At 52.1% G+C, this 23,431-nt stretch overlaps 1 protein-coding gene across 3 annotated transcripts in view; it reads right to left on the reverse strand.

Moving 5' to 3' along the window:
* The window catches only part of LOC105474350 (transient receptor potential cation channel subfamily V member 3), a 47,274-nt gene that overhangs the window by 21,409 nt on the left and 2,434 nt on the right, over positions 1-23,431 (reverse strand). For all 3 annotated transcript variants that reach the window (XR_011615316.1, XM_071082134.1, XM_071082133.1), the window contains exons 2-7: positions 22,926-23,046; positions 12,994-13,098; positions 12,410-12,496; positions 10,579-10,733; positions 9,643-9,819; positions 2,002-2,142 (exon numbers count right to left, since the gene is read on the reverse strand). Coding sequence is in view for 2 of the 3 variants with exons in the window: in XM_071082134.1 (XP_070938235.1) it covers positions 2,002-2,142; positions 9,643-9,819; positions 10,579-10,733; positions 12,410-12,496; positions 12,994-13,098; positions 22,926-23,044 (784 nt within the window). In the remaining variant the exon portion in view is untranslated. The remainder of the gene's footprint in view (positions 1-2,001; positions 2,143-9,642; positions 9,820-10,578; positions 10,734-12,409; positions 12,497-12,993; positions 13,099-22,925; positions 23,047-23,431) is intronic.

Raw genomic sequence — 23,431 nt, forward strand, 5'->3', positions numbered from 1 at the left:
CTCCTGGGTTCAAGCAATTCTCCTGCCTCAGCCTCCCGAGTAGCTGGGACTACAGGCGTGCACCACCACGCCCGGCTACTTTTTGTGTTTTTAGTAGAGACGGGGCTTCCCCACGTTGGCCAGGATAGTCTTGAACTCCTGACCTCGTGATCTACCTGCCTCGGCCTCCCAAAGTGCTGGGATTACAGGTGTGAGTCACGGCACCCGGTCCACTTTGTATTTTTTAAGAGCACTTATCATTTTGCATCATACTATATAAAATGCTTATTTATAATGCTTGTTACCGATGGTCTCTCCCTGTCTAGAATGTAAGCTCCATGAGGGCAAGGATTTCTGTTTTGTTCAGTGATATATTTCAAATACCTAGAACAGTACCTGATGTAGATAGTAAGTGCTCAATAAATGCTTGTTAAGAACAAATAAGGCAAGTGACTCACATGAGGTCACACAGCAAGCCTGGGACACGACCAGTCCTGGACACCAGGTCTTCAGCTGCCTCCCCTCTCCTCACCCCACCCAACAAATGCTTCCCAACACCAGCTCCAACCAGGTCCTATGCAGGACAATGAGGGCACACTATGAACTGGACAAGACCCTGTTTTCCAGGACACCCACACCTGGACATCCAGGGCTGCCCAGAGCGCAGACTAGCTAGTCCTGCTGGTCAAAAAACCACCCAGAAGGTAATCCCAGCTACTCAGGAGGCTGAGGCATGAGAATCGCTTGAACCCAGGAGGCAGAGGTTGCAGTGAGCCAAGATGGTGCCACTGTGCTCCAGCAGCCTGGGCAACAGAGTGAGACTCCATCTCAAAAAAAAAAAAAAAATACCCAGAAGAGAAAACAGATGGGTGATCACCAGTCAGGCAAGACTGGGTGGGAGGAGGGGTCTCCTCTGCAACAAAGTTGCACAGAGAAATTTTTGAGTGTGACGGAGCCATTTGTTCCCTGTCCTGATTGCAGTGGTGGTTAACCAACTCGAGGACGCATTGTGAAAATGAACAGAACTGTCCTCTAAAACGGGTGACTTACACTCTATCCAAATTATGCATTTCATTTTTTTTTTTTCCTAGAGCATCCTAACCCCAGTCGCTTCTGGACTCTGATTTGTCAGGCACGGGAACTCTGCCCTCTCACTCTTGACTACCTCTCTGCAGTCCTGAGAAGCACTGGGCCCAGGCACAGAGGTCAGAGCTGGAGACCAGGACATCTAAGTCAATGCCCTGCTACCCCGGGGCAAGTCCTTTCCCTTCGCAGAGCCTTCTCCTCACCTGTAAAATGGGGCTCCCTCCTCAGACTCCCTCCCAGGTCTCTGTTCCCTCAGAGGGCTGCCCAGGACGATGCTTCTAAGACCACCAGATGACACCCCGGAACATGGACTCCTCCCCAAACACCTCCTCCCAGCCCCTCCTTCTCTGGTCCACCCTGGTGTCCTGCTCAGATGGACATGCCCAGCCTCCTCCCCTCCCAGCTCTGTCTTCTGGGGCACCAGAGCCTCTTAAGGCAGGGGCAGTGAGGGTAGAGGTCAGAGCGAGGTGGCCCCTCCCTTCCTCCCTCCTTCCTTCCTTTCTCTCCCTCCTCCCTCCTTCCTCCCTCCCCCTCCTCCCTTCCTCCTTCCCTCTTCCTTCCTCCCTCCTCCCTCCCTCTCACTCCTCCCTCTCCCTCCTCCTCCCTTCCTCCCTCCTTGCTGCTTCCCTCTTCCTTTCTCCCTCTTCCTCCTCCCTCTCCCTCCTCCCTCCCTTCCTCCTTCCCTCTTCCTTCCTTCTTCCTCCCTCTCCCTCCTCCCACTCCCTCTCCCTTCTCCTCCCTTCCTCCCTCCTTCCTGCTTTCCTCTTCCTTCCTCCCTCTCCCTCCTCCCTTCCTTCCTCTCCTTCCTCCCTTCCTTCCTCCTTCGTCCTTTCCTCTTCCTTCCCCCCTCCTCCCTCTTTCCTGCCTCCCTCCTCCCCCACTTCCTCTCCCTCCTCCCTCCTCCCAGACTCCACGCCAGGCGGGGGCGGCACCCACCGAAGTAGAAGCCTTCGTGCTGGTACTTGGGGTTGAAGAAGGCGCCCTTGGCGTGGGCGTTGACGTCGGCGCCGGCGGCGATGAGCGCGGCCGCGATGTCCCCCTGGCGCCGCTCGATGGCGATGTTCAGCGCCGTCTGCCCTGCGGACCGGGCCGGGACGCGCGGAGCCTCAGCGCCGGGAACCGGGGCCTCTTGCCCCCCGTCTCTGGCCTGCATACCCTCCCCGAACCCATGGGGACATCAGAGCTCCGGTCTGTGTCGCCGGCTACCAGGAATCCCAGCCTCATTCTTTGCTTCCTTCCTGCCCGCGCGAACCCGAGGAATGTTTGTGGAGCGCCTGCTCCGCGCCCCGGCCCCAGTGCTGGGGGGTCAGGGGTGCACAAGATGCAACTTCGATTATTTTCCTCAAGAAGCCCGCAGTGTCACTGAGAACTAGGCGCTACGATTCAGAGGGGGCCGGAGCTGCGGTACCCAGGGGACCCTTCCCAGCCAGAGAGCGCCAGGGGGCTTCCCAGAGCTCTCTGACCTGGGACCTCAGAAGTTTGGCCAGGCTGGGTGGGGCCAGCTCATCGGCCAGGGTGAGAGTGCGGAGCGCATGCTAAGGGCCAGAGTCACAGAAGGCCTTGAATTAGGAAACTGGCATGATGAGACTTTGGTGTATGGTGCACGGGTGTTTTCAGACCCCTCTGGCTGCATAATTGGAGGATGCGTTACAAGCAGCCGAGACCAGTGAAAGAAATAATGAGGCCTGTAATCCCAGCACATTGGGAGGCCAAAGCAGGTGGATCACCTGAGGCCAGGAGTTCAAGACCAGCCTGACCAGCATGGTGAAACCCCGTCTCTACTAAAAATACAAAATTAGCCGGGCGTGGGGGCGATGCCTGTAATCCAGCTACTCCGGAGGCTGAGGCAGGAGAATCACTTGAAGCTGGGAGGCGGAGGTTGCAGTGAGCCAAGATCACACCACTGCACTCCAGCCTGGGCAAGAAGAGTGAAACTCCATCTCAAAAAAAAAAAAAAAAAAGTGAGGCCTGGACTAAGGGGAGGTGGAGGGCACAAGAAGGGTGGAGAAAGGAGGAAGCCCAAAGACCCTCAGGAGAAAGAGCCTTCAGGATGCCCAGCTGGGGAGAAAGGGGTCTCAGGTAAGATCTAGGTATCCGGCCCTGGTGGTGGGTGAATGATACGCTGGTGATACAGCAAGAGGAAAGAAGGGCAGAGGGAGGGACACTAAGCCTGCTGGAGACCAGAGAACTTCCAGATGGAAGGGACCAGAAGGCTGGAGCGGGAGAGGGTCTCAAAATGCACCAACAGAAACAGCATTTTGCAAAGAGCTGCCACCATGCCATGAACAAAAATAGTGTTGGTGGATTAAATAACTAAGCTTTAAAACAAATTAGAAAGATGGTTTATAGCTAACCTTTTGGTCGAGAAGACCTTCTTAAGCAAGATCCAAAAGGCAGAAACCATAAAGAAAAGGCTGACATCTTTGTTTACATAAAGGTTTTTGGTTTTGGGGTTTTTTGGTTTTTTGTTTGTTTGTTTTTTTGTTTGACACAGGATCTTGCTGTGTCACCCAGGCTGGAGTGCAGTGGTGTGAGCATAGCTCACTGCAACCTTGAACTCCTGGGCTCAAGCGATCCTCCGGCCTCAACCTCCCAAAAGCTAGACTTTCATATTTTGCATAAGAAATGCTCTAAGACATACAGTTAATCAAAAAAAAGCAACTTGTAGACTACAGACATGATGGTACTGTTTTATGTTAAATAATTAAGTAAATAAAACTATTTCTGTGTACATATATACACACACATGTGTGGACTACAGGCCTGCACCACCGCTCCTGGCTTATTTTTAAAGTTTTTTATAGAGACAGGATCTTGCCGTGTTGCCCAGGCTGGTCTTGAATTCCTGAGCTCAAGCAATCCCCCTACATCGGAGATTTCTGTATTCCTGAATGCATCCTAATGAAAGTTAAAGACAAGTGATAGGCTGGGGAAAATATTTGAGATACATAAAAAGGCAATGTGTTTTTGGACCGGGCACGGTGGCTCACACCTGTAATCCCAGCACTTTGGGAGGCTGAGGTGGGTGGATCACTTGAGGTCAGGGGTTCAAGACCAGCCTGGCCCACATGGCAAAACCCCATCTCTACCAAAAACACAAAAAAATTAGCCGAGTGTGGTGGTGCACGCCTGTAGTCCCAGCTACTTGGGAGGTTGAAACAGGAGAATCACTTGAACTCAGGAGGTGGAGATCGCGCCACTGCACTCCAGCTTGGGCTAGAGAGCGAGACTCTGTCTTAAAAAAAAAAAAAAAAAAAAAAGGCAGCCAGGCGCGGTGGCTCACGCCTGTAATCCCTGCACTTTGGGAGGCTGAGATGGGCAGATCACGAGGTCAGGAGATCGAGACCATCCTGGCTAACACGGTGAAACCTCGTCTCTACTAAAAGATACAAAAAATCAGCCGGGCGTGGTGGCGGACACCTGTGGTCCCAGCTGCTCGGGAGGCTGAGGCAGGAGAATGATGTGAACCCGGGAGGCGGAGCTTGCAGTGAGCCGAGATCACACCACTGCACTCCAGCCTGGGCAATAGAGCGAGACTCCATCTCAAAAAAAAAAAAAAAGGCAATGTGTTTTTAAAAGTCTGTAATATATTAAAAGCACCTACAAATCAATAGAAAGACAAACAACCTAAAAGAAAACTAAGATGATCAACAAGCACCTCACAGGGGAGAAGACACACAGTAACTAAACAAAGTGAAAGATGTTTGGAATCAGTGGTGATCAGGAAAATGAAAATCAGAACCGACAGAGTTAACCCTTTTCACCCCCAGACTGGAAAAGACCAAAAAAAAAAAAAAGGATAATTTGCAGTATTAGTGATGAGTAGGAAATGAGTATTTCTGTAGTCTGTTGTGGGGAGAGAGTAAATTAGTATCTTTTAGAGACAAGTTTGGCAATAACTATTATAACTTTTATTTATTTATTTAAAAAAAATTTTTTTTTGAGACAGAGTCTTGCTGTGTTGCCCAGGCTGGAGTGCAGTAGCACGATCTCGGCTCCCTGCAACTCCCGCCTCCCAGGTTCAAGCGATCCTCCTGCCCCAGCCTCCCAAGTAGCTGGGATTACAAGCGTGCCCCACCACGCCCGACTAGTTTTTGTATTTTTAGTAGAGACGGGTTTTCACCATGTTGGTCAGGCTGGTCTCAAACTCCTGACCTCAGGTGATCCTCCCGCCTCGGCCTCCCAAAGTGCTGGGACTACAGGCATGAGCCACCGCACCTGGCCACTATTATAACGTCAAATGTACATGCACTTGAACCCAAATATCCCAATTCAAAATATTTTTTAAAACAAAAGTGCACCTGTGCACAGGGTCATAGACAAGATCGTGCACTGTGAGAGTGTCACAACAACACGGTTGGAAACACCTGAGTGTCTGTCAATGGCGGAGTGGTGAAATTAGCCAGGGTGCGGCCGCAACTGCAGACCAAGCTGGTGAAAAGAAGCTAGACTTTCATGTTTTGGCATAAGAAGCACTCTAAGACATATAGTTAATAAAAAAAAACAACTTGTAGAATATAGACAGTATGATACTATTTTATGTTAAATCAGTAAAACTTTTTCTGTGTGCACATACACACACACATATGTCAAAGGCCTAGAAAACTCCTTTTAAGGAATTTTCTATATATGGGTAAAGGACTTAAAAAAAAAAAACTTATGTAAAATGCTGGGCTGCTTTACAATGAAACTCTAAACCAGGCGCGGTGGCTCACTCCTGTAATCCCAGCACTTTGGGAGGCCGAGGCAGGTGGATCACCTGAGTTTGGGAGTTCGAGACCAGCCTGACCAACATGGAGAAACCCTGTCTCTACTAAACATACAAAATTAGCCAGGCATGGTGGTGTGTGCCTGTAATCCCAACTACTCAGGAGGCTGAGGCAGGAGAATCGCTTGAACCCAGGAGGCAGAGGTTGCGGTGAGCTGAGATCGTGTCATTGCACTCCAGCCTGGGCAACAAGAGTGAAACTCTGTCTCAAAAAAAAAAAACGCTATTCCTGTGATGTGGATGTAATTAAAAATAAATTGTTAGGCCGGGTGCGGTGGCTCATGTGTGTGACCCTATCACTGAGAGGCAGGGGCGGGAGGATTGCTTGAGCCCAGGAGTTACAGACCAGCCTGGGAAACATGGTAAAACCCTATCTCCGCAACAAATAGAAAAATTAGCCTTCATAGAAACACTAACAACCTTCTTTTATTCACTCATTCAAAAAATACATACTAAGTATCTCCTTTTTTTTTTTTTTTTTTTTAAAACGGAGTCTCGCTCTGTCGCCCAGGCTGGAGTGCAGTGGCCGGATCTCAGCTCACTGCAAGCTCTGCCTCCCCGGTTTACGCCATCCTCCTGCCTCAGCCTCCCAAGTAGCTGGGACTACAGGCGCCCACCACCTCGCCTGGCTAGTTTTTTTTGTATTTTTTAGTAGAGACGGGGTTTCACCGTGTTAACCAGGATGGTCTCGATCTCTTGACCTCGTGATCCGCCCGTCTCAGCCTCCCAAAGTGCTGGGATTACAGGCATGAGCCACCGCCCCCGGCCACTAAGTAACTCTTATGTGAGACCGTAAGGGCACCAGGAAATCAACTATAGTCCCAGCTACTTGGGAGGCTGAGGTGGGAAAATTACGTGAGCCCAGGGATGTCAAGGCTGCAGTGAGCCGTGATCGTGCCACTGCACTCCAGCCCGCCCAACAGAGTGAGACCCTGTCTCTAAATAAATAAATAAATAAAGTAAAATAATAAAAATAAACATATTGAATCTGATGATGGATGTGTAGAGGTTTATTATGCTAATATCTTAACTCATGTTTAAATTTTTTATAATAAAAATGTCTTAATTGAAGAATTGCTTTAAAAAGTAAAACTCTGAAGGCCTCTGATAAAATGCTTTAAAATGATATTAATAAAGTTGTGATTGGTTCCCCTTAGCAGCATGGGGAGGAAATATTTGCCTTTGCCCAGTGGGGAAACTGAGACTCAGAGAGGCAAGGCAGTTGCCTGTAGTCCTGGCTACTTGGAAGGCTGAAGCAGGAGAATCACCTGAACCTGGGAGGCAGAGGTTGCAGTGAGCTGAGATTGCGCCACTGCACTCCAGCCTGGGTGACAGAGCGTAACTCCATCTCAATAAATAAATAAATAAATAAAGTAACTGCTCTAAATAAGGTAATTTTAGATTTAAAATGCTATGAAAATAAATGAAGGTAGTGTGACAGAACACGACTGGGGAAGGGCATGTTTCGAGTGGATAGCCAGAGTGGTCACCTTGGGTCCTGCCCAAAGTGTGGAAGAATGCTACTCTGCTGGTCCTGGAGCCCCTCTGCTCCAGGTGGAGGAAATGCTGAGAGGAAGGCAGGCACCACCAGCAGGTGGTGGGGTTGGTTTCCAGGGAGACAAGAATAAATGGCTCCTCCTACCATTCAGAGACAGAGGAGGTCCCCGCAGCCCCCCAGACCTCCTCGCCCCAGCAAGAGGCAGATTTATGAAAGGAGAGGGAAAGGGGAGGTTGAGAACAGGGAGAGGTAAGGATTTGTGACCAGGACAGCAAAACCTTCATAGAAACACTAACAACCTTCTTTTATTCACTCATTCAAAAAATACACACTAAGTATCTCTTATGTGAGACCCTAAGGACACCAGGAAATCAACTATAGGCAACAGACTTCATCCTTGCCCTCAAAGGAAACATGTTGCTAGCAAAGGGTAGCTCATAAGTCCTGTAATACTGACAAGAAGAAAGGAGGAGACAAAGGGGACTGAAAAGGGAGAAGAATTAGGACAAGCAAGCTTGAGGCACTGGCCTGAACCTCCCTGTCTACAGGACTACTGTCAACTCCCTAGAGACAGGCTGAGAATGTGATATGGTTCATCCAGTTTCTCTCTTTGCATTGGCTACCAGGCAGCTCAGTGTGCAGTTTAGCACTCAGCTGCAGCAGTCTTCCCTAGGTTTCCTCTCTTCCACTCCATACCTTCTAGTTTGTCACAATCCTTTACTTTTTCTTATAATATAACAAAAAATGCTTTTGAAAGTCTACAGAGTTCAAATAATAAATCACAGTTACTTTCTCCCATGAGAAGGGTTAAGGGCCAAAGCTAAACTCCCACCTGGAAAAAGCTAAAATGTGGCAGGGCGTGGTGGCTCACGCCTGTAATTCCAGCACTTTGGGAGGCCAAGACAGGTGGATCACCTGAGGTCAGGAATTTGAGACCAGCCTGGCCAAATTGGTGAAACTCTGTCTCTACTAAAAATCCAAAAAAATTAGCCAGGCATGGTGGCGGGCGCCTGTAATCCCGATTACTTGGGAGGCTGACGCAGGAGAATTGCTTGAACCTGAGAGGCAGAGGTTGCAGTGAACCAAGATCGCGCCATTGCACTCCAGCCTAGGCAACAGAGCGAGACTCTGTCTCAAAAAAACAAAAACCAAAAAAGCTCAAACATCTAGGGCCCCCAGCATATCAGCAAGACGGCATCCAATTATAATTAAGCCAATCATTTTTGCCACAAGCACCTCATAAGACCCTAAAGCGCTGTTGACTGACTCCAAAACTCGAATAAAGACACATCTCACTGATTTTCCCCAGTGGATTTCCTGGGAGGGAGCCACTCTCCCAGATTTGCTCTCCCAGCACCCTCTCTGGCCCACTTACAAAGAAATCCACAAAATTGAGACCCAGTTGGGGACAGTTAATGATGATGATGATGATGCTAACTGTTGACTTTTGGTGGCCCCTGCCCAGCTGTCTTGCCTCACTTCCAGCCTTCTTTTCATTGCTCAACCATGTGCCAAGCTCAGTCCCATCTTGAGGCTTTTGCCCTGATCCTTCTCATCATGTCAGCCTCAGGCCAAAGGCGACCACTCTGACTGTCCACGCTGAAGTGCCCTCCCCCAGTCACTTTCTGTCACACTATCTCCATTTATTTTCATAATATTTTTAATCTAAAATTATCTTATTTAGAGCAGTGATTCTTTCTTGCTTGCTTGCTTGCTTGCTTTCTTTCCTTTTTTCTTTCTTTCTTTACTTATTTATTTATTTTGAGATGGAGTTCTGCTCTGTTGCCTAGGCTGGAGTGCGATGGCAATCTCGGCTCACTGCAACCTCCTCCTCCTGGGTTCTGGTGATTCTCCTGCCTCAACCTCCCAAGTAACTGGGATTACAGGCGCCCGCCACCATGCCTGGCTAATTTTTGTATTTTTAGTAGAGACGGGGTTTCACCATGTTGGTCAGCCTGGTCTTGAACTCCTGACCTCAGATGAACCACCCGCCTCGGCCTCCCAAAGTGCTGGGATTCCAGGCATGAGCCACCGTGCCCAGCCTTAGAGCAGTGACTTTAACCTGTATTATTCACCAATGCATGCCCATGCCAAAAACAATGCCTGGCATGGAACCAGTGCTCAAAATTATTTGCAGAATGAAGGAAGAAAGAGAGAGGTACCTGAAACTTCCCGGGCACCATGCTACATGCTTGGGGCTCCTCAGTGGCAGCCATGCCTCCACGTGGCCTGGCCAGCAGTGGCCCTGCGGCCCCGCAGCCCCGCACCCTCAGAGACTCCTGTCTGCACAGCCCCTCTGTGGGCAGGATACCTTCGTAGGCCTCCTCTGTGTACTCGGCATTGATGAACCTGCCCAGGATGTCGTTCTCTTCGGCAAAGGCAAGCAGGACCCGCACGATCTCCTCGGTGTTGGGGTTGATGTTTAACAAAGCCTTCATCAGGCAGGTCTTCCCCGTGTCGGAGGCCGTCAGCTTGTGCATGAGGAAGTCTGCAGGCAGGGCCGTGGGACGGAGCTACAGGCGGGGCCCGGCTGCCCTTGGCCCGCCCAGCTCAGAGGGTGTGGGAGCTGCAGCCGCAGACCTCAAGTCCCTGCTCTACACCCCTGCTCCCAGGTCTCACACTTGGCCGCTCTCCTCCTCCCTCTCCAGCTGTTCCTCCTCCGTCTCCTTTGCTGGCTCCTTGCTCTCTGTGGCCCACGGGAGCCTTATCTGAGGCCTTTTACTCTTTCCCCACGGTGTGGCTTCCCACTGTCCACCCCAGAACCTCTGTCTCCAGCCTGCCCCCTCCTCGTGTCCTGCAAATAAAGTTCAGCTCATGGCCTCCCCATCAACCTGATACTGCACTGATCCCTGCACACCCAGGGCTCCACCAGCCACCAGGCTACCCAAGTCTAAATGGCACCATGCTGGACCCCCTGTCCCTCACTCCCCAGGTCCTCAAGTCCTGCCCGTGCTACTGGCTGAGGAGCTGCCCAGAACTGTTCCCCTTCTCAAGCCCTGCTTCAGGGTCCCAGCCCTGCCTGAACAGTGGCCTTCTCCAGCTTCACCCCCCAACTCTCGTCCGACTCTCACCTGCCCAAACCTTTCTGTGGTTCCCCATTCTCCTTGGAGTCAAGTTCAAAGTCCCTCGCCAGAATTCAAGGCCCCTCACACTCCAGCCCCACGGGTTGGTGAGGGGAGGGGAAGATGGACAACGGAAGTCAAGCGGGGCCCCAGCCCCGTACCCTCTGCCAGGCTCAGACACTCACCAGGCACATCCTCGTCATGGCGCCGCCTGCAAAGCTCCTGTAGCTCCACCAGCAGCTCCACCAGCTCCTCCACGCAGCCCTCAGACACGGCTGCAAAGATACGCTTCTTCAGCCGCCTCTTTTTCCTCCTCTGCTCTTCCTTGGCCAGGTGTGCACTGAGCCAGAAAATGTTTCCAACTCACCACACACGTCCTCTCAAGCTCAATCTCTCCTTTTCCCCGCCAGAGCTGCCTGCAGGGCGCTGCACCTGCCGCCAACATCTCCCATGCCTGTCACAACGCCTGCAAACCCCTGGGCTGTGTGGACCCATCAGGCTCCCCTTGTAATCCACATGCAATCACATTCTGTCAAAATACCTGTATTTGGCTGCATGCAGTAATGATCAGGAAGGATCTATGCCTGTTAATAGACATTACCTTGAAAATATGAGATTTCATATTTTATGTTGTTTGAACTTTTTTAATCTATCCCTCCCTGTCCTCCCACTCCAGATAAGTAACCGTGGTAACCGTTGATGTCTCCTTTTGTTTCTTTTCTTTTTTGAGACAGAGTCTTGCTCTGTCGCCCAGGCTGGAGTGCAGTGGCGCCATCTCGGCTCACTGCAAGCTCCGCCTCCTGGGTTCATGCCATTCTCCTGCCTCAGCCTCCTGAGTAGCTGGGACTACAGGCGCTCGCCACCACACCCGGCTAATTTTTGTATTTTTAGTGGAAACAGGGTTTCACCATGTTGGCCAGGATGGTCTCGATTTTTTTTTTTTCCTTCTTTGAGACAGAGTCTTGCTCTGTCGCCCAGGCTGGAGTGCAGTGGCGCCATCTCGGCTCACTGCAAGCTCCGCCTCCCGGGTTCATGCCATTCTCCTGCCTCAGCCTCCTGAGTAGCTGGGACTACAGGCGCCGGCCACCACGCCTGGCTAATTTTTATATTTTTAGTGGAAACAGGGTTTCACCATGTTGGCCAGGATGGTCTCGATTTTTTTTTTTCTTTTTTGAGACAGAGTCTTGCTCTGTCGCCCAGGCTGGAGTGCAGTAGTGCCATCTCGGCTCACCGCAAGCTCTGCCTCCCGGGTTCATGCCATTCTCCTGCCTCAGCCTCCTGAGTAGCTGGGACTACAGGCACCTGCCACCACGCCCGGTTAATGTTTTGTATTTTTAGTAGAGACAGGGTTTCACTGGGTTAGCCAGGATGATCTCCTTTTGTTTCCACGTGTTCTTGCAAAATGCATATGGATATTGGGCACACGTATTTTGTTTCTTTTCTTTTCTTTTTTTTTTTTTTTTGAGGCAGAGTCTTGCTCTCTCACCCAGGCTGGAATACAATGGCACAATCTCAGTTCACTGCAACCTCCACCTCCAGGGTGCAAGCAATTGTCCTGCCTCAGCCTCCTGAGTAGCTGGGATTACAGGCATGCACCACCACGCCCGGCTAATTTTTGTATTTTTAGTAGAGACGGGGTTTCACCATGTTGGTCAGACTGGTCTTGAACTCCTGACCTCATGATCTGCCTGCCTCGACCTCCCAAAGTGCTGGGATGACAGATGTGAGCCACTGCACCTGGCCATGTATTTTTAGTTCACAAAAACAGTATCGTGCTACAGTTCTTGTTCCACTGCATCCTGCTGTTTGAATGTTTCATAATGAATGGGTTTTATAAAATGCAATACTCCACTCCTTCCCCCAGCACGTCCTACCTGTCATGGACCCATGACTCTACTTGTCCCAATCCCCAGGAATGGTGGATTCTTTCTCTTTCCTGCAGGGCCCTGGATCCTGCCTCTCTGGCACCCCCAGCCTGAGTGGGCACAGTGGGAGGAGGGGGAGGGGCAGACTTACCCGGGGCTGTTGGGATTGGATGGGGTCTCTGTCACATCATCCTGAGGAGACTGGGGGGAGTCCATGTCATCACAGTTGCCAGAGATGCTGGAGGTGTTGGTGGAGGGAACAGAGAGGGTTTTAAAGTTTTAAAATGGGCCGGATGAGGTGGCTCATGCATGTAATCCCAGCACTTTGGGAGGCCGAGGCAGGTGGATTACTTGAGGTCGCAAGTTCAAGACCAGCCTGGTCAACATGGTGAAACTAAACTGTCTCTACTAAATCGTCTCTACTAAAAATACAAAAACTAGCCAAGCGTGGTGGCATGTGCCTGTAATTCCAGCTACTTGGGAGACTGAGACAGGAGAATCACTTAAACCCAGGAGGTGGAGGCTGCAGTGAGCTGAGATTGGGCCACTGCACTCCAGCCTGGGCAACAGAGCGACACTCTGTCTCAAATAAATAAATAATAATAAAGTTTTATAATAGACAGTGGTAGCATGCCACAGCCAGGCCTGGCCCCATTACCAGGGCAAGTCACTGGCCACATTCTGGAGCTGAGGGCTGGGCCCAGGGCAGGGGGTTGGGCTGGGGCCCATACTCACCACTGCCGGATGTTGGAATCCATGGGCTTGGAGAAGACAGGGGGAGAGGTCTTGGCAGCCACGGGGTTGGGCTCAAACCCTTCTATCTCCAGGAAGAAGTGTGCACTGAGGGAACATGGAGGAAGTTCGTCAGGGCCGAACCAGGCAGAGCCTGTCTGCCTGTGTCCTGCCTCCCGGCCACAGAGGGTGCCCCCATGCTGAGCACACACCCTGACCAGCTCTGAGCCCAAATGGCCTTGCCCAGCCCTCCCGGGAGCCCTCGGAGATGGTCACTGTCATTATCACCTACATTTCACAGATGGTCTCCAGGGAGCTGCCGGTCAAGTGTGAACAACCGAAGAAAAGGACTGAGGCGAGCCTGGTTGATGTAGAGGTTTATTTTGCCAAGGTTGAGGACACACCCAGGAAAAAGACACACAAGCCCCAGCAGGATCTGTGGCCCATGCTTTCTCCTCTGAACAGGATTTTGAGGGCCTCAATATTTAAAGGCGAAAGTGGGCAGGAGAGGAAGGAGGAAAGAAAAAAAAAAAAAAAAAGAGGGAGCAGGCCGGGTGCAGGGGCTATAATCCCAGCACCTTGGGAGGCTGAGGCGGGCAGATCACCTCTGGTCAGGAGTTGGAGACCAGCCCTGGCCAACATGGTGAAACCCCGTTTCTACTTAAAATGCAAAAAAAAAAGAAAAAAAAATAGTAGCCAGGTATGGCGGCACACACCTGTAATCCCAGCTACGCTGGAGGCTGAGACAGGAGAATCGCTTGCACCCGGGAGGCATAGGTTGCTGTGAGCTGAGATCATGCCACTGCACTCCAGCCTGTGTGACAGAGCAGGACTCTGTCTCAAAAAAAAAAGAAAAAAGAAAAAAGGAAAGAAGGAAGGAAAGAAGGAAGGAAGGAAGGAAGGAAGGAAGGAAGGAAGGAAGGAAGGAAGGAAGGAAGGAAGGAAGGAAGGAAGGAAGAAAAGAAAGAAACAGGGAGCATAGGGCCACGTTCTTGTGAGGCTTCGATTCTGTTTGCTGAGTACATGTGTTGCATGTGAAAAGGGGCAGGTAGAGGAAACAGTCAATTACGGATTCATCTTGCGCTCAGTAAATCTGCACTTAACAAAAGATAAACATAGACGCACAGTGGCTCATGCCTGTCATCCCAGCACTTTGGGAGGCCAAGGCGGGCAGATCACCTGAAGTCGGGAGTTCGAGACCAGCCTGACCAATATGGAGAAACCCCGTCTCTACTAAAAATACAAAAATTAGCCGGGCATGGTGGCGGGCGCCTGTAATCCCAGCTACTCGGGAGGCTGAGGCAGGAGAATCACTTGAACCTGGGAGGTGGAGGTTGCAGTGAGCCAATATCATGCCATTCCACTCCAGCCTTGGTGACACAGCGAGACTCCATCTCATAAAAAAAAAAAAAAAAACAGACGCATGGGGAAGCAGCCAGACATGCATTTGTCTCGGTGGGGGCAGGTGAGGGAGGACAATTTCTAGTCTCCTCTTGTCCTGTAGTGTCAATTAGCTGCTAATTTACAATGTCAAGGTGAGGAAGGCCTCCCATGGAGACATGTGGCTTCTATCTGTAGATAAAGCAACTTGCCCAAGGTCACACAGCAGATAGGTAGCAAAGTCCAGATTCAAAGCTGGGCTAGGCCGGGTGCGGTGGCTAATCCCTGTAATCCCAGCACTTTGGGAGGTCGAAATGGGCAGATCAGTTGAGGTCAGGAGTTTGAGACCAGCCAACCTGGCGAAACCCTGGGTCTACTAAACATACAAAAATTAGCTGAGTGTGGTGGCGTGCGTCTGTAATCCCAGCTACTCAGGAGGCTGAGGCAGGAGAATTGCTTGAACCCGGGAGGCAGAGGTTGCAGTGAGCCGGGATCGTGCTACTGCCTGGGTGACAGAGCAGGACTCCTTCTCAAAAACAAAACAAAACAAAACTGAGTCTGGGTGACTCTCCTTGCTAGAAATACTGGGTGGATGAACCTGAGTCTCTACAGAGGGGGGTCTAACACTTGAGCCAGGTTGCCCTGTCTGCAGCCACCTCCAGCTACAAAGGACACCTCAAGGATGGGGAAGATGGTGCTGGGAGCTGGGTTTTCCCGTCACCACCTACCCGCCCCCGGCCTCAGGTCTGAAGTCAGAACCCTTCTGAGGGGCAGTCCCTAGACTCAGATCTATGTGGGCCTTCCTGGCTCTTGAGGGAGAGGGAGATGGCCAGAGTTATACTTGCCCCCGTTGATCAGCACTTGTGCTGTTTGTCACAGCAGAAAACGGGCTGAAAATGGCTGATCTAGGCTGGGCGCGGCGGCTCAAGTCTGTAATCCCAGCACTTCGAGAGGTGGAGGCTGGAGGATCACTTGAGGTCCGGAGCTCGAGACCAGCCTGGCCAATGTGGTGAAACCCCATTTCTACTAAAAATACAAAAAGTAGCCAGGCGTGGTGGCAGGCGCCTGTAATCCCATCGACACGGGAGGCTGAGGCAGAAGAATCTCTTGAACCCAGGAGGTGGAGGTTGCAGTGAGCCAAGATCGTGCCATTGCGCTCCAGCCTGGGGGACAGAGGGAGACTCCTCTAGAAAAAAAAAAAAGGCTGATCTAGAGCAGGAAGGACTTGAGGGGTCAGAGGACAGGGCTGGGAATTCTCTGTGGAGAAGGAAAAGCCAGGAAACCATCTCAGGCAGTGGAGGGGAGCAGTGGAGGGGAGCAGTGGAGGGGAGCAGTGGAGGGGAGCAGTGAGGGGAGCAGTGGAGGGGAGCAGTGAGGGGAGGCACAGGGCAAAGGCAGTTTTCTCCTTGGGCTGGGAGAAGACAGACAGAGGCCCAGGGCCCTGTGGCCTGGCTGAGCCCCAGAGAAGGAGAGACACTGGCCTATGAGAAGCAAGACATACACCCAAGATGTGACTCCCAGCCAGACACAGCCCAGTTCCACCTTCAGACACACCCACAAACTCAGGCACCCATGTCCTTGGAAACACAATCACACGCACAGAGAAGAGCCTTCCGGCTGACGACAACCCGGACTGTGAGGATCAGGCTGAGGGCGATCTCGGTGGCAGCAACCCTCCTGCCCTGCAGCTGCTACAGGACAACTGCAGCCTCTGTGTCCTGGCCAGGGACTGTGGCCTCCTGACCAGCAGGGCCTCTCCAGGCACCCAGGGCTCCTAAGCACCTTTGCTGCCTCCTTCGTCCTCAGGTCCGGAAGTACCAGCATGGCCCTTCCTTCCTCACAAGACTACAGAAGAGCTCCCAAAGGGCAGTCTCAGCCGTGTCAGATTCAGGAGGGAGGGTAGCAGGGAAGAGACTGTGGCCCCATTCTGCAGACGAGAGAACTGAGGCTCAGTGTGGAGAAGCAGCTCATCCATGGTCACCCCCCAGGGTAAAAGCCAAGTTGGTCAAAGAACCTGCTTCCCTATGTCCAGGCTCACAGTCCATACCACAATCTGCGCTTCTTTGCTCTCGCCTTAGCAATCTGAGCCGCCTTCCAGCTAAACTAGCTCTAGGGCTTGGCCCCAAAGGGAGGCTGCTTGGCACAGCCACTTCCTAGGGTGGGGCAAGCAGGAGAGACCCCGGGCTTGCCCGAGGAATCCCTGCCCTTTCTTCCAGCCACAGACAAGCCTGAAAGGTTCAGTGCTAATCCAGAGATGGGGCTACGTGGGGTGGAGGGAAGTACTGGCTGCCAGTCTCACCTGCCTCACCTGCCAGTCTCCTGCCCACCAAAAGGAACCTTCTGACCTGAGCTACCAGTCAAACTCTTCTTCCAAAAGGGAAGACAAAGAGAGGAGTTAAACCCTTGCCTGGGAACTAAAGCCTGGGTTCTAGTCCAGCTCTGCCTCTCCCTCCTGTGTGACCCCAGATGGTCACTTGCCCTCTCTGGGCCAGTCATCTTCACTGAATGGATGATGGTTGGGCCAGATGATTGCTAAGGCCTGGAACCTGGAGCCAGGGCAGTTCTGGGGTCGTCCTCTTACGGAACGTCCAGCTGAAGTGGACATCGGAGGTCAACCAGTCTGATTGCCACTTCCCTGCAGCCCTGCAGCACCCCAGAACTTTCGCCCTACAGTAGTCACTCTGCAACAGCAGCCTGACCCAGAAACTCCAAACACATTTGCTGGTGGTTCAGTCCCAAAACGTCCTGGTTGAGATTTGCCAAATTATCTCCAGACAGAGCTCCAAGCCCTATACCCACAGCTTTTTCCCCAAGACTGTCGGTCCACTCCCTCCCCTGCTCCCCATCACCCTACCTGTCTGCATTCCTCAGTGGCGCATTTACTCCACAAATATTTATTGAGCATCTACAATGTGCCAGGCACTGTTTCTGCAGCTGGGGATACAGTAGTGAACAGTGGACAAAATTTCCGTCCCTTCCAGAGCTGTTGTTCCAGTAAGTTGGTCAGAACTGACCAAGAAATAGTACGGTGAGGCCATGATTTTCCACACTCTGGACAATACACCATCCTACAGCTGTACATTCCTCAATGGCAGAGACTACAGTTGAATTATCCTTGATTCCCAACACTGGTCCTAATGCTCAGAAGTCTTCATAGGTGAATGAGTGAGAGGATAGATAATGAGTGAAAGACAAATGAGTGGAAGGAAGGATGGTTGGTTGTATAGATGCCCAGATAAATGGATGAATGAATAATGGAGAGATGATAGAATGAGGGATGGGTGGATGACGGATAGATGATGGATGGATGGATGGATGGATGGATGGATGGATGGATGGATAGATGATGGAATGGGTAGATGAGTGGATGGATGATGGATGGATGGATATATGGATGGGTGGATGGAAAATGGATAGATGATGGGTAGATGAGTGGATGGATGATGGATGGATGGATGGATGGATGGATGATGGGATGGGTAGATGAGTGAATGGATGATGGATGGATGGATGGATGATGGGATGGGTAGATGAGTGAATGGATGATGGATGGATGGATGAATAAATGATTGATGGATGGATGAATAGATGATTGATGGGTGAATAAATGACAGATGGATGGATGGATGGATGGATGATGGGATGGGTAGATGAGTGGATGGATGATGGATGGATGGATGGATGATGGATGGATGGATGGATGGATGATGGGATTGGTAGATGAGTGAATGGATGATGGATGGATGGATGGATGATTGGATGGGTAGATGAGTGGATGGATGATGGATGGATGTACAGATGATATATGGATGGATGGATGATGGATGGATGACGGGTAGATGAGTGGATGGATGATGGATGGGTGGATGGATGGATGAATAGATGATGGATGGGTGAATAAATGATAGATGGATGGATGGATAATAAGTAATTGGGAGGGGAGGATAGGTGGACAGGACCAATAAGCAAGTAAACCTACATAACCTTAAACCAAAATGTTGGGAGGTTGCATCCTTCAGGTGACTTCCACTGTGCTCTCAGCTGCTTAAAGCCTTTACCTCTCCTAAGCCTCATCCCCTTCCCAATCTCTCACAAGAAGATGAGGAGCAGTCCTTTGTCTCTGCCCTACCTCCCTACCTACTCAAGGCCTTCTCTCAGAGTCCACAGGGACCCAAAGATGGTCCAGAAAGCCGTATCACAAGAATATGTATCCACTCCAGACCCGAGGCTGAGAACCTGAGGGAAAGGAAGAAGCATTTCCTCATTGCTCCATAGTGTCCTCATGTATGCCAAGGGCCATGCTGGGCCACCCAGCTGCTTGCTCACCAGCTCATCATTTTCCTGCCTGCTCTTTTTTTCTTTTTTTGTTTTTTTTTTGAGACGGAGTCTCGCTCTGTCACCCAGGCTAGAGTGCAGTGGCACGATCTCGGCTCACTGCAAGCTCCACCTCCCAGGTTCACGCCATTCTCCTGCCTCAGCCTCCCAAGTAGCTGGGACTACAGGCGCCCGCCACCACACCCAGCTAGTTTTTTGTATTTTTAGTAGAGATGGGGTTTCACCGTGTTAGCCAGGATGGTCTCGATCTCCTGACCTCGTGATCCACCTGCCTTGGCCTCCCAAAGTGCTGGGATTACAGGCGTGAGCCACCGCACCCGGCCTCCTGCCTGCCCTTTTATTGACTCATCTGCTTACTCAAAAGCTACTAATGTCCTCTGTGTAAGAAACTCAGGGAGACAGAAGGGAAGAGATGAACCTTCCAGGGACCCCACGCTCAGAGATCTCAACCAGAGCTAACACATCATCCCAATGACCACGTGAACCTCTTCAGAGAGAGGTTGGGCTACGGGAGCTCAGAGGAAGAGAAGATCCTTCCAGTTGAAGACAGGGATCAGGGAGGGCTCTGTGCTCTTTTGGGGTGGGATGTGGTCTGGGTCTTGACACCATCCTCTGGTTTGGGAAAAGCCCCAAAGACAGAACAGCATGAGAAAGCCTCAGGAGAAGGGGAGGTCTGTGTCTGGAGAAGGAAGCCCTTGTCAGCTGGAGCACCAGACATGAGAAGACAGTGATAAGCGCAGGGCTGGGAAGGACCCCAACTGTTGGGCAAAGACCTAACTCCTGGGGCAAAGCAGCTGCTAGACTGTGAGGGTCTGTCCTGTACTTGCTCTACTGGTCACTTTACACACCACATCCCACCCAGCGTCATAAGCACGTGGCAAGGCCTTAGCCCTGTGACACCCTGGCTGCTGACCTGCTGTAGGCGATGTTTGTTTCTTCCTGCCTTCTCTCCAGACCAAAGGGCACCAGCTGGGTGTGGTTGACTCAGGTGAGCAGACAATTCTATACCATTTCTACTGCATTTCTGTTCCTTTGAAGTCAAAGAACTATCCCTGAACAGTCCAGGGCTGGGAAGGAGACTGCCCATTCATTTGCTTTGTGCCAAGAAATGCCCAAGTGCTCTGGGCTCTGCAAGGCCAGTGGCTCCACAACCTCCATCAGTCTGCATCTCTGACCCTGGGCATCAGTTTTCCAGGGTCCAGGAAGGAAGCAAAGATGACAGCTGCTGTCAGGGAATGGCATGATAGTTCAGGAACACTCTCAGGTCCAAAAGTCTCTCCCATCTCCAGACTCCCTGGTGCTTTTGATTCCACCATTAGCACCTGTTTCCTTAGGGGTCAGCATTGCCCTCTTTCTTCACCTATAATTTATATATATATTTCCCTTTTTTTTTTTTTAAGACAGAATCTTGCTCTGTCACCCAGGCTAGAGTGCAGTGGCACAATCTCGGCTTACTGCAACCTCCAGCCCCCAAGTTCAAGCAATTCTTCTGCCTCAGCCTCTCAAGTAGCTGGGATTACAGGTGCCTACCACCATACCCACCTAATTTTTGTAGTTTTTTTTAGTAGAGACAGGGTTTCACCATGTTGGCCAGGCTAGTCTCAAACTCCTGACCTTGTGATCCACCTACCTTGACCTCCCAAAGTTCTGGGATTACAGGCGGAGCCACCGTACCTGGCCTTTCTTTCTTTTTTTTTTTTTTTTTTTTGAGACAGAGTTTTGCTCTGTTGCCCAGGCTGGAGTGCAGTGGCACAATCTTGGCTCACTGCAACCTCCACCTCCTGGGTTCAAGCGATTCTCCTGCCTCAGCCTCCCGAGTAGTTGGTACTACAGGCGCCCACCACCACACCTGGCTAATTTTTGTATTTTTAGTAGAGACAGGGTTTTACCATGTTGGCCAGGCTGGTCTCGAACCCCTGACCTCAAATGATCCACCTGCCTCGGCCTCCCAAAGTGCTGGGATTACAGGCTTGAGCCACCGCGCCCGACCTATTCTTATATTTTCTGTTTCTCTCTAGGCCCAAGTCCCCTACTCAGTTCTGAGGGGGATGCCCAAACCTTCACATGAGGGTCCTCAGAGAGCCTTTGGGGCAGAGGAGTGGACACCAATTCAGGACACACATCAAGCTCAGCTCTTGGCTGGGCTGAGGAGGCTTTGCCGAACTAAGCCTGGAGCTAAGTCTATGAATGGGGGGATGGGCTCAGAGCAGGTGGCTTGACGGGTCCTGCTGAGGAAAAAAACCTGGGATTCTCCCAAAACTCTGTCCTCAATTTTTTCCCGAGGTCCAAACCTCCCCTGGAAAAGTGAGAACGGAGGGGAAGTGGGAGGAGAGCCAGGGAGGTGGTCCTTGCCCGCTTAGCTCAGGGATGTCTCGGCCCTTCTCTGGACAAGTCCACCCAGACCCAGGCTGCCCCCTTGGCCCCACACAGGACACCTGTCTGGCTCCACTTCCACCAGTTTTCCCTCTTGCATTCCAAGATGGGGCCTCCACCTGGGTGTCCCTCAGGCACCTCTTACCCAACATTTCACAACTGAATTTGGCTCATTCCTCCTGACCTGGATCTTCTCCTGTGGTGCACCATGTCAGAGACGGCCTCGCCATCCCTCCAGTCCCTCCCACCAGGATTCCTCCTTCTCCCTTACTCCCATGCCTGGTCCTGCAGATCCTATGATACTGACACCCCTCTGTGCTGTCCCCTCCTCTTTATCCCTGACCACCCAGGCTCACACATCACCACCTATCACCTGGGCTTCCCAAAGGCCTCCTCATGGTCTCCCTGCCGTCAGCCTCTCCTCCAATCCATCATCCATGCAGATCCCCCAGAGTCACCTCTCCAAAAGGCACATCTCACCATGCCCTCCCTCCCACAAAAAATCCCTCCATGGCTCCCCACTGCCCTCAGGATTGTCCAATTTCCTTGACTGACCGCCAAGGAAGTCAAAGGGACTCATCTCCCCAAAGACTCCTCTACCGCCCAGCGTTTCAGCTACACCAGACTCCTCACCTCAGTGCCCCCACTCTGAGCCACTGCTCCCATCTCTCTCTGCCCAAGATGTACTTTTCCTTCCTCTCCACATCTTCTCTAGCACCACCTCCTCCAGGAAGTCCCCTGAGACTGCCTACAGGATCAGAATAACCTGCCGCTCTTCAGGCCCCACGGGGCTAGTTCACCTCTCTCTGGTCGCTTCCCACTCTCTCCTCGACTCCCCTTTCACCAGACTGAGCAGGCGTGGCGATTTTTCTCTCCATGTCCCAAGCTCGTTATCCTGAGCCCAACCCTGGGGCTGGTACACAGGACACCTCAGTGATTATAGCTCCAACTAACAGCGGGGAAGCACCAAGCTCACCCCTGGCTGAAAGGGGGCCTGGGATACAGGCAGAGGAGGCAGGGCCACCCCGGGTTCAAGGGACGCACAGACGAAGTGGGCTGGGGGGACAGCTTGAGAGGCACCGAATGAGCTGGGGGGGCAGAATCTACACTGGAGGCAGCAGAGGGGCAGGACGGGCGACCCTGGAGAGGTCCTTCTCTGCTCCAGGCCTCCTCCATGTCCCCAGCCAAGAAGTAAAGCTCATCATTCCAGCCCGGCCCAGTTCCCAGGGACCCCGTGGAGTGATGGGGACAATGATGATGGTGAGGGTCACAAAACACTCTCAATGCCAGCACATGCTGAGCTCTGACCGCGTGCCAGGCGCCACACTGAGCACTTTGCTGACTTGATCCCAATGAACTGTCATCCTATCGTTGGTGCCACTGCCGGTGTCCCCATTCCAAAGGTGGAGTTCAAGAGCTTGAATAACCCAGCTGGTTGCACAGTGGATGGAAAGCCGTTGGTGTGTGTGGAAAACGTGCCTGGCAGAGGGTCCAGGTCACCTGGAACTTCCACCCAGCATTCTGCTCCTCGTCTCAAGGATGGCTCCAGCCATCCCTCACCTCCCTCAGGAGCCCTCCTGACTGCTCCTGCCTCAGCATCCCCTGATCCCTCCAAGGAGGCTTCCCTAATTGTGCCAGTCACACTGACCACCGCAGCTCAGCCCCCTGAGTGTGCTGTGCTCCCCCCAGCACCATCCCCCAGTCATACCTCGCCGGGCACCGGGCCACCTCAGGCGAGACTGAGAGTCTCAGGTCTCCCCAAGGCGAGGGCTCCCTGGGGGTTGCCAGGCCCCCCGCTCCTGCCCCTCACAGTGCCGCAGTCCCAGTCCCGAGCCCTCTGGACCCACCTCTTCTTTGTGGGGGTGATCTCCGCCGCCCTCTTCTCAGGCAGGACAGCAGGGTTCCCACTGGGGGCGGCAACTCTCTTGCCCATGAGAGGCACCGTCTCCTTGGGGTGGGCATTCATGGCTGGAATACAACAACAGGGCAGATGCTCAGGCTGAGGAGACGGGGGAGCTTCAGGGAATTTAGGATCCCCGTGTGGCTGTATCCAGCTCCCGTTGACACTCCCTGGGACAGGAAGCTCACTCCTCCCTTCCCAGGTCACCAACCCTTCTTCAAGGACAGAGAAGCTGTCCCCAAAGCTTCCCCAGCTCCCTGCTCTAGCACCCCTGATGCTATGGTCCTAGGAGAGCCCAGGAAGGTGTCCCAGTAGAGACCACCATGCCCCGATCCTCTCTCACGACACCATCTCAGCCGGCCAGTCCCCAGGCGGACTCCTGGGCACCAGCTCTGTTTTCTCGAGGCCCCTCTCCGATTTCGTGATGAGCAGCTCTCAAACAGTTCTGACCTC

Source organism: Macaca nemestrina, chromosome 17, assembly GCF_043159975.1.
Source record: "Macaca nemestrina isolate mMacNem1 chromosome 17, mMacNem.hap1, whole genome shotgun sequence".
Classification (NCBI taxonomy): Eukaryota; Metazoa; Chordata; class Mammalia; order Primates; family Cercopithecidae; genus Macaca; species Macaca nemestrina.